Source organism: Ahaetulla prasina, chromosome 4 (assembly GCF_028640845.1).
Source record: "Ahaetulla prasina isolate Xishuangbanna chromosome 4, ASM2864084v1, whole genome shotgun sequence".
In the NCBI taxonomy this organism is placed as follows: domain Eukaryota; kingdom Metazoa; phylum Chordata; class Lepidosauria; order Squamata; family Colubridae; genus Ahaetulla; species Ahaetulla prasina.
Genome location: NC_080542.1, coordinates 55,265,271 through 55,278,995, shown reverse-complemented (window position 1 = coordinate 55,278,995; position 13,725 = coordinate 55,265,271). Strand labels below are relative to the sequence as shown.

Here is a 13,725-nt window from a genome sequence, read left to right as displayed (position 1 = left end):
CACTCAATGATAGTCAGAGGGTACAAATAAGCAATCAGGAAACAATATCGATATAAATCGTTAAATTTATAAAAAACGATGGAGGGTCAGTTTGGGCTAGTGATTAAGGCAGGGGTCTTCAAACTTGGCAGCTTTAAGATTTGTGGACTTCAACTTCCAGAATTCTCCAGCCAGCTATGCTTAGCAAGTCTTCAAGCTGCCAAGTTTGAAGACCTATGAACTAGATGCTTGCATCATCTTCCCCCGAACTCCTTTAGTGATAATACTAATAAGCGCAAAGCTGGCTGAGGAATTCTGGGAGTTGAAATCCACAAGTCTTAAAGTTGCCAAGATTAGAAACCCCTGCCTTAACCACTAGCCCAAACTGACCCTCCATCGTTTTTAGCTAGCTTTAATTACATTTGAGTAAGGCTACATGGTTCGGTTGTCAGAAAATAGTGGTGGGAATCCTTTCGTACTCGAGCAGCGAGGACTGTAACGCCATTCTTTCCCTCCCCCGCCTATCTGGCATTACCAATTGCTGGGAATCTTGCAGTCATGGAATCCGGAAGCTACGAGGTGATTGGTTAGCAGGAGGTTGCCTTTCCCCCGCCCCTCCCGCCGGAAATCAAAGGGAGGAAGGCGCGAAAAAAAAACACATACAGCGAGAGACGAAAGGCGTAGAAGTCGCTTTTTAGGGGCGGCAAGAGTTTGGAGCGAAGGAAAGCAGCGTTTAGGTGAGTAATACCTATGTAGCAGTGTAACTCGGCAGTGACGGTAGACTATGGCTGGAGTTTAGATGCGCATTCTTTTAAAATCTCGGAGATTTTAATCAAGAGGCGCTTATTAGTTTTATCACTAGTGAGTTCGGGGGAAGATGATGCAAGCATCTAGTTCAGAGGTCTTCATACTTGGCAGCTTTAAGACTTGCTAAGCAGAGCTGGCTGGAGAATTCTGGAAGTTGGAGTCCACAAGTCTTAATGATACAAGTTGTATCATTAAGTGTTAAATTGTACCCTATGACCATCATTTGTGTTGTAAATGTTGTACCTTGATTAAGGTATCTTTTCTTTTATGTACACTGAGAGCATGTGCACCAAGACAAATTCCTTGTGTGTCCAATCACACTTGGCCAATAAAAAATTCTATTCCATTCTATTCTATTAAAGCTGCCAAGTTTGAAGACCTCTGATCTAGTTCATATGATAAAAGACTGGAATAAGCATAGCTGGCTGAAAAATTCTGGGAGTTGAAGTCCACAAGTCTTAAAGCTACCAAGTTTGAAGACCTCTGATCTAATTCATATAATAAAAGGCTGGAATAAGGGAGAGATAAATTGTCTTTGTCAGCAACTAACCTTTCTTTCCACAGTCTGTGTAAGCTAATTCTCCTCCCTTTTTGTTACTATATTCGCTGTATAACCAGGGAAAGGGGAGAGGCGCTGTGTAGTAAAGTGACATTATTAGTAACTTTGTGTGACATATAAATCCTTGATTAAAGTTTACTACTTAAAAAATGGCATTTGTTTCCTGTCCATAAAAAAAAAGGATTTACCTACAAAATGAAACAACTGGAGGTGGATAAAAAAAGAACAGTCACCAGTAATGCCTACTTATAACTTGATTTCATGAAATTATTTTGGATAGTTTGTGAAATTAGATAGAGATAATGCTGAAAAATACTTGGGCAATAAATCAACGATATTATTAATGAAAGTTTGTTTATCAAAATTTTATTAGAGACATTGTGGGAAAATTGAGTGTGACTCAGCTGAGTCACTTATAAATGAAGAAGGGAAATCCTTAGCAACAGCACTTAGACTTATATACTGCTTCATAGTGCTTTCCAGTCCTCTCTAAGTGGTTTACAGATTTAGCATATTGCCCACAACAATCTGGGACATCATTTTACCAACCTCAGAAGGATGGAAGGCTGAGTCAACCTTGAGCCTGGTGAGAAGCAGAAGTAGCCTGCAGTACTGCACTCTAACCACTGCGCCACTGCGGCTCTTATAACAATGTTCAGGATTCTGTGTTACCACAGATTAGTATTACAAAGAAACTAATTTGATGGAGTGGTTGAAATGTCAGGTTAGAAATGAGAGATTGTTCTAGTCCTGTTTTAAGTAAGAAAGCTGGCTGGGTGACTTTGGGCCAGCCACTCTCAGCCCAACTAACTTCACAGAGTTTTTGTTGGGAAAATAGAAGGAGCCCAAATACTTTTCAGCATTATCTCTATCTAATTTCACTGACTATCTAAAATATTTGTCACCCTGAGTATTTATAACATAATAAACGAAGCATATTTTTTTAAAAAAGCCTGCTGGATGATCTTAGACCATTCACTTTTGCTTTGTTGGCTTGAAACACTGGCATTCCAACTCTGTCAAGGAGCTGCTAAGAAATTGACCTCTGAACTTGAGAAAGACACTATCTTTGCAAAGGGGCTTCTTTATAAATATAAATCATAAGTAATTCAGGCAAAGAAAAAAAATTATGGAGTTCAAATTCTTTTTATTGAACCAAAACAAATTATACATCAGAAAGCAAATGGTTAAACGATAAAAGACATGAATATGTGTGAGATTTTAATAATAGAAAATATTGAATCTAGATAATTAGATTCAAAAAGTGGCAAATTTGTGGCTTATACTACTCTTTTCTAATTGGATATATATCTTTCTTAAAACTTAAAAATTATATTCAGAACTTTTAGAATAAGCTCTCTATAGTTTTGTGTTAAAAAGACAAGTTCGTGCAAACCAAAAGAAATTGCCTTGTCTAAGAAGAAGGCATATTTTGTCTAAAGTTAGAATATAGTATTCCTTTATTGTCATTGTACATCGTGTATGCAACGAAATTGGTTCCATTTCAATTGGTACAACAAAATAGAGACCTAGACCATGTTAAAATTGCTAATACTATCTTTTAAAACAATAATAATGAAGCCTAAAATACCAACCCAAGAAGCAGGCAATGGCAAACCACTTCAACATCTTTGCCAGAAATCTGCAGATATGCTGTCCAGATAATCTCCAGGTGTAAACAGTGATTCAAAGGCATACACACAAACATAGCACTATAGACACTTATTGAAATCTGGGCAGTTCGTGTTTCTTTGGTCTTCCTAGCTATGTGGGAATTGATAGATACCTCCATAGATCTTGTGAGGTTTATACAGATTCAAACCTATTCTAATCTTTCACTGCGTCTTGATTTTTCTAGATATAAAGCATTTTATTTAATTTGCAAACATAGAAGAATCTGAGACATCCAAAATAATGTTCCATAATATTGTGCAGTTTTAATTGCCTAATTCAGAGGCTACAAAAATACAAAAAAGACAAGTATCTTCCTCTTTTATCCCAGGAGGGAAAAATAATAGCTTAACAATAAATCATAAGTAGCTTAACAACTATTTTGCTTAGAAACATAGATTTTGGGCTTGTTTTCTGGTTGTTAGTCAATGACTACCTGGAATCTTTCTTCTACCCATAGTTAATTTCTTATGTAAAATAAAGCCAATTAATCAATCTTTGTCAGAAACTTCCAGTAATGGAAACCAAGTATAACTATTTTTTTCTTTTAACTCTGATCAAACAAGCATCTTATAAACCTCTAAATTTATAATTTTAATCATTATGAATGGAAATACAAATATTAGTTCCTTTATTGCTATTTATCCCAGTGTAAGTATGGCGTTCCAAAGGACAGGAATGGTTAGGAGGCAAGCAAAAGCCAAAGGAATGAAATTGATTAGTCTTGTCAGTTTTGAGCTTGATATCCAGGTGCCAAGATAAACATTTCAAAGGCTGGTGGGCAAAACAAAAATAGAGTTGTAGTCATGTGATTTTCCATTTAGCAACTGTTTCACTTAATATTCACTTAATATTAGAGATACCAGTCTTAATTGCGGCTGCTAAAGGAGAAGTACCTGTACTATATTTCAGAATGCTACACAAAATTAACATTTTTTTCTGTTTTCAAGGTGTATAACTAGCTATGGATTCATCTGTTCCAAGTGTTGGTGAAGTTCATGAAGTGCTGGTAGCTTTCCAGAAAAATTTGGAGTGTTCAATCTGGTATGGAAAAAAAATCTGTTTGAATATCAAGATTTTATTAAAAATGTATAATATCTGACAAACTCTGATCTCACATGTCTAGATATCAGATAAACAACATAGGGAATGCTGTTCCAGAAATATAAATTATATATAGTTTTATTTTCACAGTGCCGGAGTTTGTCTGTCTATAGTATAATATGTTTAGAAAGTTTCTGGACATTAGAAAAGAATATATCTTTACTACATACCATGTTTTTCGGTATATAAGACGCACCTTTTTACCCCCAAAAAGAGGGTGAAAATCTGGGTGTGTCTTATACGCCAAATGTACCCCTGTCCACCCGCCACCCCCATCCTTCGGAGGTTGTCAGCCGAAAATCCTCTGTGTGGAAAGCGGGTCGGCTGTAGGACATGATCCGGGCCCTCTTCTTCTTCTTCTCCTTTTGGCGTCGTTGATGCATTTCCACTTCGCTTGCTTCTTGGAAAATGCTTGCAGGCGCCATTTGGCTTTGAGGAGCTGAGGCAGAGGAGAAAGCCGTCCTTCTTCGCTGCTTGGGGAGTTCCTGCCATGGGTTGGGAATCGAGGGCGCGAAGGGGTGGCGGACTTTAGGAATTGGCTGGGTTGTCACATTACTGCGGGAATTGCTTTGGGCAATGGGGGAGGAAAAAGAGCCTTGCCTCCCTGCTTGGCATTTTCCGGTGTTTTTTTTCTCAATTCTCCAAAGCAAAAAAAGAAAGCTGAAGCATTAGTTTTGTCACCTGTCATTGAATTTCCAATTACTGACTACATCACTAAATGAGTTACAGTCCTAATTGTGATCTCTAAACGAGGACTACCTTTATAATACAAATGTTTAATATTTTCTGTTGATATAAAAAGTTGATGTGAATGATTCTAAGTTAGCAATCACACGCGCTATTAAAATATTATTGCATCAATACATGGTACATCTTACTTTTTATAGAATAACTTAACTCAATTATTTTTGCAGTGTAACATCAATGGTACTTTGAAGCGTCATTTCTTTTTGTAATTACAAAATAGTAGTCTTTAGATGGAGCTCTGCAGCCATATTTTTGAGCTAGGTTTTTTAATGGAATTTCTTTGAGGACAAGGCTAATTTGATATGCAGTATGTTCAGTAGTCTGTCTCTTTTGCTGAATTGTTCTTTTTTACTTCTATTAGTTTTATTCTTTTGTATTATTTGAGATGTTTTGGATGTTCACAATGTAGCCTAAAGTAAAATCATAAATATATATGCATGTAATGATTATAAAATGAGCACTGTACTAAAACAACCATGATAAATATAGCTAACAGCTCATAAAATATATAAAACAAATCAATATCAGTAGTTACTGGGAAAAAGTAACCTATTTTGATTTGGTTGTTAAAGGGACAATAATAGAAAACCTAGGCTTCTCCATAGTGTGGCAATGGGAGGTGCCATTCCGGGTTTTTTCAACTCTATGGCCTGAGTTGAAAAAATTCTGAGGATCTGCCTCCCTGGTGATGTTCCCCAGTTTTTTTAAACTCAGCCTCAGCTATGGTCGCTTAATTTTTAGCTCCAGAGTTTTAGAACTGAGCTATATTATTCCCTGAATATCTTTTTCTTATTTTTGGATTTTTGTTTTTGAGATACTATAACCGTATATAGCTTTCGTCGTGAGCTAAAAACATATTTATTCATTCAAGCAGGACTGGCATAAATAGTTGATTTTAAATTGGGGTTTTAGTAATATTTTAAATTTTTTAAATTATCGGCCATTTAGTAATAGTTCATTTTAAATTCTTTTAATTGTATATATTCTGTATTTTATTTTGGCTGTACACCGCCCTGAGTCCTTCAGGAGAAGGGCGGTATAAAAATTTAATAAAATAAATAAATAAATGTGAAAAACCTGGGAGAAATCTTTGATGGGACCATATAACATTAAGGTTTAGTAGTCTAATACAATAATATCAATAACATGTTTACTGATATATGTAAAACATTAATATATTTAATAAGCAAGGCCCTTCATGAATTGCTATCTTGTACAGAGAATGAGATTGTGTTTCTCATTCATGCTAACTGCTTTACCATTAGAAATATATACAGTTAATCCTCAATTTATAACCACAATTATGCCCCAATTTTTTGTTCCTAAGCAAGACAGTTGTTGAGTTTTGCTTCATTTTACCACTTTCCTTGCCATAGTGGTGTAATGTTTCCTGCCTGAGCAGGGGGTTGGACTAGAAGACCTCCGAGGTCCCTTCCAACTCTGTTATTATTATAGTTAAGTGAATCGCTGCAGTTGTTAAATTAGTAACACAGTTGTTAAGTGAATCCGGCTTCCCTATTGACTTTGCTTGTGAGAGGGTCACAAGAGGTGATCACGTGACTCCAGGACTCTTCAACATGATAAATACATGCCAGTTGCCAAGCGTCTGAATTTTGATCACATGATCATGGGGATGCTGCGATGGTCATAAGTGTAAAAAACAGTCACAACTCACTTTTTTCAGTGCTGTTGAACTTTGAAGTGTCGCTAAACAAAAAGTTGTAAGTTGAGGAGTACCTTACTTTCAGAAGGGACATTTATGACAGGTAATCATAGGCAAAAGATCAGAGTAAGTACAATTTACTGGATAAGAAAACAGCAAACCCACTCCTGAGGGGCGAGATCTTCAGCTCGGTTGGTATGCAAGAACTTGCTTCGAAAAAAACAGAGGACCAGTTTATATGCAGTGGTACTCATGATGTAACTGGGTTAAAGCCAAAAGAATATACAATCGCTGAAAGTTCAGCACTGCAAATAAATGGATACATTTATTGGTACATGGGATGTTAGTATCATGAAGTTAGTATCATGAACTAAAGCAAACTTTAAAGAATGCTTGAAATCAGTCTCCTGCACTGAGCAGAATTTGACCTTAATGGCCTGAATGAGTCTGGCTAGTCCTTTGATTTTATACACAGTATTAACCTAGGCCAAAATTCATCCTAGTTTTATTTTTTATGTGTGGCAGTGACCAACTGAAAGCATTCAGGAAGGTCACAAAACAGACCTGGAAATATCTTATCCGATTTTAATTCAAAAGGTTAAAATATACCTTCATTGTTGAAGTCATTTCTAACATCTAGGCAAACTGTCCCATAGTCTCAGGCAATGCACAGTTTGCCTAAAATAGTAGTGGATTTCAACCAGGAGCCACATGTTGAAAGATCCTTAGTGGATTTCTGCACATAGCAGAAAGTTGGACTACAGAAGATGATTTATAAACTATCTTAACTATGATTTTAAATACAAAAACTCAAATGGTATAATCTGTTCCCATAAGATTTGGTCATTTTAATTTGCATAATTTCTCATTCAATATTTTTGAAGCATGACAAAACAAATTGTACATCATATTCAGTTCCAGTTTTCTGCCCAAGTGACTGCTGGGGGGTCATGTGACTTGGGCGTGGCCAACTCAATGTCACTCACATCGAGTGGCGCCTCACCAGGCCTTTCCTCGCCCCTCCCCTCCCAGTCATTCCTCACTTCGTCTTGCATGTTATGGTGAAAGTGGAAACTTTTTCAAAGTCATCTGCCCCTTAATACTAGCCAATAAGATAAGATTTTGCTATCAGAAGACCTGATGTACATTTCCAAGTATTGTTTATCACCATTCTCTTGGTAGGACTGAATGGAGTGATTTATAAAGAATAAGAGAGTTGGACGGGACCTTGGAGGTTTTCTTGTCCAACCCCTGCTTAAGCATGAGACCCTATACTATTATGGACAAATTTCTTCTTAAAAACCTCCAATGATGGTATACCCACAGCTTCTGAAGGCATCCCATTCCTCTGATTAATTGTACTCACTGTCAGGAAATTTTTTCTTACTTCTAGGTTGGAGCTGTTTGAAAAGTTTCCATCTCACAGATCCATCTCACAATTACTTCCAGTTGAGCCAGGCACTATCTATTCTATACCTGTTCATTTGGGGTTTTTCTTGCCTAAGTGTAAAATCTTACTTTACTTGCCATTAAATTGAATTTTTGGTGAGAAATGATTTTCTACAGTGGCATTCATAATGATTTTTGCAATATACACTAAAGCTTGAAGAATATATCTCTGCTTATACTGATAAAGATTATTCTTTTTGAACATTAAAACATATAGTCAAGCAAATATTTCCAATCCATTGTAAATGAAAATTCATTTGAAAAGTATTTTCAAAGCAGTCAGTCAGTTGATGTCTTACCATTCTTCCTCTTCTCTTTTAATTAAATTTTTCTGCTTTATTTTTTTTTCTTGGGCCTTATCACAATATTCCAAAACTCACAGATCCTTCGCAAAAAACCACTTCTAATTTAACTGGAATACATTGTTTTCATTCTCAGTTTTTCTGGTTATAGAACTTCCCTTCTCCTTCACTCATCATTTCTCCCTTTAATGATGTTTGTAATTACTTGCAAGAAAGGGAAGCATTTAATTTTGGAGCTGTCTGGGCAAGGGCAGCCCGCCGTATCCAAGCCCGGCTTCCGTAAGCAGTGATCCCAGCACCGGTCCAGCAGTCACCACTGCCTCATGAGCCAGCCAGCCTGCCGAGCCCGAGCCCACCCCCGCCAGTCTCCTGGAGACCAGGTGCGAAGGGATGATCGTGCCTGGTCCCACGTTGTCCTGAAAGGCCGGCAGCCAAGGCTTCCAGGTCCAACAAAGGGGCTGGGGGCGGGACTTCTTCCCCTTTCTATTTTGGGGAGATTTTTAAATAAAGGGCTGGGAACTTCAAACGAGGCATACCCATCCCACTGACAACTCTGGGCAAGGCAGTGGTTCAGCTTTCCTGACTGGCTGTGACCTTACCTTCCTCCTCTGGTGGCAGAGGGCAAGGCGAACAAGCCAGGGCTGAGCTGTCGCCGCTCAGCTCTACCCCAGCCCGCAGCTTGCCCCCCGTTGAAATTTACCTGGGGATTACCTCATGCTCCCTGGTTGCCCGCCCCCCTCAGCAGGCAAGACCCAGCAGCTTAGGAGAATCCGGGCAAGGGGCGAGATACAGGCTGGCGGAGAGCCAAGCGGCAATGGCTCAGCCTTGGCTTGCCTTCCCCTCTGCCACGACCCATGGGAGAAAGGTAAGGTTGCGGGACGAAGAATAGAATAGAATAGAATAGAATAGAATTTTATTGGCCAAGTGTGATTGGACACACAAGGAATTTGTCTTGGTGCATATGCTCTCAGTGTACATAAAAGAAAAGATACGTTCATCAAGATACAACATTTACAACACAATTGATGATCAATATATCAATATAAATCATAAGGATTGCCAGCAACAAGTTATAGTCATACAGTCATAAGTGGAAAGAGATTGGTGATGGGAACTATGAAACGATTAATAGTAGTGCAGATTCAGTAAATAGTCTGACAGTGTTGAGGGAATTATTTGTTTAGCAGAGTGATGGCCTTCGGGAAAAAACTGTTCTTGTGTCTAGTTGTTCTGGTGTGCAGTGCAGTCATGGGGGAAGAAGTGGGGAGAGTGACCAAGGGGCTTCTGAAGGAGGGAAAACAGTGTGGAGGTAAGAGCCGATTCAGCAAAGGATGAGACAGCAGTGAAAACTTGCAGGAGCAAGCAGGGCAGTGTGGGGGGAGGTGTCCCTTTAGAAAGGCAGGAATTGGCATGTCTCCCAAGGCGAAGGGTGAGCAAGCGACATGCAGACGAAGGCCCCGGGAAAGGCCAGAGCCAGGGACTGGTACATTCCTGAGACGAAGGCTGAGTGGGTGGCATGCGTGCAGAGGCCCTGGGAAAGGCCAGAGACTGGTGCATCCCCAAGGCAAAGGACGAGTGGGCGGCATTTGGGCAGAAGAATGGCAAGAGCCAGGCCCGAAAGGCGTCCGGGCCTCGCTGTGTCCACCCCAAGGCAGCCCTTTGGCCGAGCGCCTTACCTTTGCGGGCAGCCATTGTGAGCAGAGTGAGCACAGAGATCAGCTGGGCTGGCGTGGTAGGCCATGGTGAAGGCAGGCAAGTGGACGAGGCACAGAGATCAACTGGGCTGCGTGGTCTGAGCAAGTGAAGGAGCCAGAGAGTAGCTGGGCTCGGGCATGACTAGTCACTGGTGCGACAGCCATTGATGCAATTAGCCGGTTCTCCAAACTTTGCAAAATCTTAACTGGTTTGTCTGAACCGCTCCAAACTGGCTGAATCACACCGCTGATCATATTCAAATAAGAGGTACATCATATATTCATGTAGCATTGCTACATTGACAGGTTTATTTTTTTATTCCTTTTCCAATTATTCGTAGCAAGAATTTGTCTTCTTTTTTCAGCTGTTTTCAGCACATCAGCACATTTTTTGAGATATTTATCACAATTCCAAGATTCCATTCTTACTTAATCAGTATCAGTTCAGAATCACATATATGTACAATCCAATAAATATTATTTTGTGTTTATTTACACTAAGCTATTCATGCTATTTTAAAGCTTGTTTATTCTATTTAGAGATATTTTGGAACTGTCCATAATTTTTTTTGTCAAAAACTTACCTACCGTATATACTCGAATATAAGCCGATCCGAGTATAAGCCGAGGTCCCCAATTTTACCCCAAAAAACTGGGGTAAACTGGGGACTCGAGTATAAGCCGAGGGTGGGAAATGAGGCAGCTACCGGTCGGGGAAACCCTCCCTCCCTCAGCCGAGAAGGCTGGCGGCTCCCCCGCCCCGCCCTCTCACTGCACCGGCAGGGCTTCCCCGCGCTAATGCAAAAGCCTGCCAAGTTTGCGCCATCCGGTATAATGTGAAAAAAAGAAGAAAAGAAAAAACTCGAGTATAAGCCGTATATACTCGAGTATAAGCCGAGGGGACGTTTTTCAGCACAAAAAACGTGCTGAAAAACTCGGCTTATACTCGAGTATATACGGTAAATAAGAAATTTTAACTTTGTGATGTATACATATGAAGAAGTTACTCCAATTTTGGCCAAACAGCTGATTTTTTAAAAACATTGATATTCTTGCTGCAGTAATTATTTGTTATCATGGCAGCAAGCACTTTATGTTGTATCAGGCATTATGCTTCATACCACCATTTTGTTTCTTTTACTTTTCCTCTCTGCATAGTTAATTTGATTAGATGGTTAGCTAAAGAAAGGACCACAATATAAAACTTCGTTCTGTACAGGGTGGTATGTCGGGGGTTTATAGACCACTGAAGCACAATTTTCATACCTTAAAAATGAGTTTTAGTTTACAAAGGCTTTACAAAGAATAAATCTATTATACTGCAAGATTAGAGTGTGTGTAATTACTATAATATGCTAGAATGGCTACTTCACTAGCATTAATTCTTAGAATTACAGCATATTGAAGGTACTTTGACATGCATAGCTCTGATGTTTTATTTCTTTCAGTTTGGAGGGGTTGAAAGAGCCAGCCGTAACAAAATGTGGTCATACCTTTTGCAGGTAAGCTTCCTCAATTATCAAAGCTTGACCATATCAGCTAATTGATTGATGGTGATGAGCGTTGTAGAGAGCTTCTGGAGGACATGTGACACCGAAAGGATGATGTTAGGATGTTAAGTGTTCATTCTCAGGATTTTTAAGAGGTTTTCATGTAGAAATCTTAGATAATTTCTTCTTGAAAGACAAGGAAGCTATAAACAATGTGGGTATGCAGGCATTTAAAAAACAAAATAGTTATAATTACCTCCATCCATATCGAAAGGCTGAGTCTCCAATATTCATCCTGAATATGTTTCAAAACCATATACCATATCACCAGCTGCCTGAATTGCCTGTTGCCATGATTTATTCTGTGGGTCCTTTTTTTGCCTGCCACCGGAGTTATGGTGTCCTCTCATGTCCAAAGTTTTGCCTGCTGCAGACATAAAAGTCATTTCTTAAAATTTAGAATGTTCCAATTTAGAATACAATAGAATAACAGAGTTGGAAGGGGCTTTGGAGGTCTTTTAGTCCAACCTCTGCTTAGGCAGGAAACTCTATACCATTTCAGACAAATTGTTATCCAATCCTTTCTTAAAAACTTCCAGATTTGGAGCATTCACAACTTCTGAAGGCAAGTTGTTCCACTGGTTAATTGTTCTGTCAGGAAAAATTTTCTTAGTTCCAGGTTGCTTCCCTCCTTAATTAGTTAAGGGACACATTTGATTTTTGGCGGAGCAAGGACCAAAAAATACTGGTCAAGCTAATACAGGGGTGTCAACCTGAGGCTGGAGGTCAGATCTGGCCCGTGTGGACATCCTGAAAATTAAAGGGCCAACCTGCATCACTTCAGCCTGGACCATGCCATCCTGGCAGGCAAATGTGTGCGCAAGAGGAGGCGGGCGCATGTGTGGACAGGCCCAGTTTGCCGTGGCCGCGTGCAGGGCAACAAAAGTAGTCTGTGGGAATATGGTAAAAAAATTAGTTCAGATCTTCCAACTTCTCACGGAAAAAAAAAGATCTTGCAAAATTGGAAGGTCTGAACTGACCATAGTCCCACAGATTACTTTAGTTGCCTGCATGCAGTTGTGGCAAACAGTGTTGGAAGGCAGATTAGTGAATGGATGTGGCTGCTCTTGTGGAGGTGAGGGTTAGGCATGGGTGGCCTGGCTGAAGGGCCCTTAGGTAAGCTGGTGCGGGATGGGTGGGGCAGCTCTGCAACCTCTGCCTTGCTTCATCCTACGCCCTCCACATCGCCTTGCTTCGTCCTACACCGCCCCCCCCAATCGACTTGCTTCGTTCTTCACTACTACTTCTTGCTTGCTGCTATAATAGAGCAGGAAGCTGAGCAACACATTGATGCGGCAGCCATAAAGCGAAGCGGTGAGGATTGGAGGACAAAGCAAGGCAGGGGGTGCAGAGCTTCCTCCCACGCCCCACAACAGCTTATCTGGGTGCCCCCCAGCCAGGCCATCAACATCCACCTGGCAGCTCCAGCAGCCCCAGCCAGGACCCCACATGTGTCACTCAGTTTCTTGCTTCATTGCGTCTACGAGCAAGTAGAATCGAGCCAACGGCTATATGGGGTCCTGGAAAGGGCACAGGTTTTGTCTGGAAGGGAAGGGGTGGGGAGAAGAAAGAGGGAAAGAGGCCGAGTGATAAGTGCCCTGCCAGCCACCACAGTGAGACAGCAAGAGAGAGCAAGAGAGCGATCTGATCCAACCTGTGTGTGTGTGTGTGAGAGAGGGGGGGGGGGAGGGTCTAGTTGCTCCGTTTGCCTGGGCATGGAGCCAGGGCTGGGGCAGGAGGTGCTTCCTCCTGTCTGGGCATGAAGCCAGGGCTGGGGCCAGGAGGTGCTTCTTCCTGTCTGGGCATGGAGCCAGGGCTGGGGCCAGGAGGTGCTTCCTCCTGTCTGGGCATGGAGCCAGGGCTGGGGCCAGGAGGTGTTTCCTCCTGTCTGGGCATGGAGCCAGGGCTGGGGCAGGAGGTGCTTCTTCCTGTCTGGGCATGGAGCCAGGGCTGGGGCCAGGAGGTGTTTCCTCCTGTCTGGGCATGGAGCCAGGGCTGGGGCCGGGAGGTGCTTCTTCCTGTCTGGGCATGGAGCCAGGGCTGGGGCCGGGAGGCATACTAGGACATTCCTCAGCGTTCGGAAGCAGATAAGAAGGCCCCGGCTGCAGTGAGAGCGGGCAAGACACAACAGCAGCGCCAAAAGTAGCTGCCCCGCCCCCTGCCTCGCTTCACCTCATCCTGCAGGACGAGCCTCCTGCTC

At 41.1% G+C, this 13,725-nt stretch overlaps 1 protein-coding gene across 3 annotated transcripts in view; it reads left to right on the top strand.

The window, feature by feature from the left end:
• The first annotated feature begins 628 nt into the window (after nucleotides 1–628).
• BRCA1 (BRCA1 DNA repair associated) overlaps nucleotides 629–13,725 on the top strand; it is a 90,168-nt gene continuing 77,071 nt past the window's right edge. For all 3 annotated transcript variants that reach the window (XM_058182898.1, XM_058182899.1, XM_058182896.1), the window contains exons 1-3: nucleotides 629–716; nucleotides 3,967–4,060; nucleotides 11,424–11,477. In XM_058182898.1, the coding sequence (XP_058038881.1) occupies nucleotides 3,981–4,060; nucleotides 11,424–11,477 (134 nt within the window). In that variant the 5' untranslated portion in view covers nucleotides 629–716; nucleotides 3,967–3,980. The remainder of the gene's footprint in view (nucleotides 717–3,966; nucleotides 4,061–11,423; nucleotides 11,478–13,725) is intronic.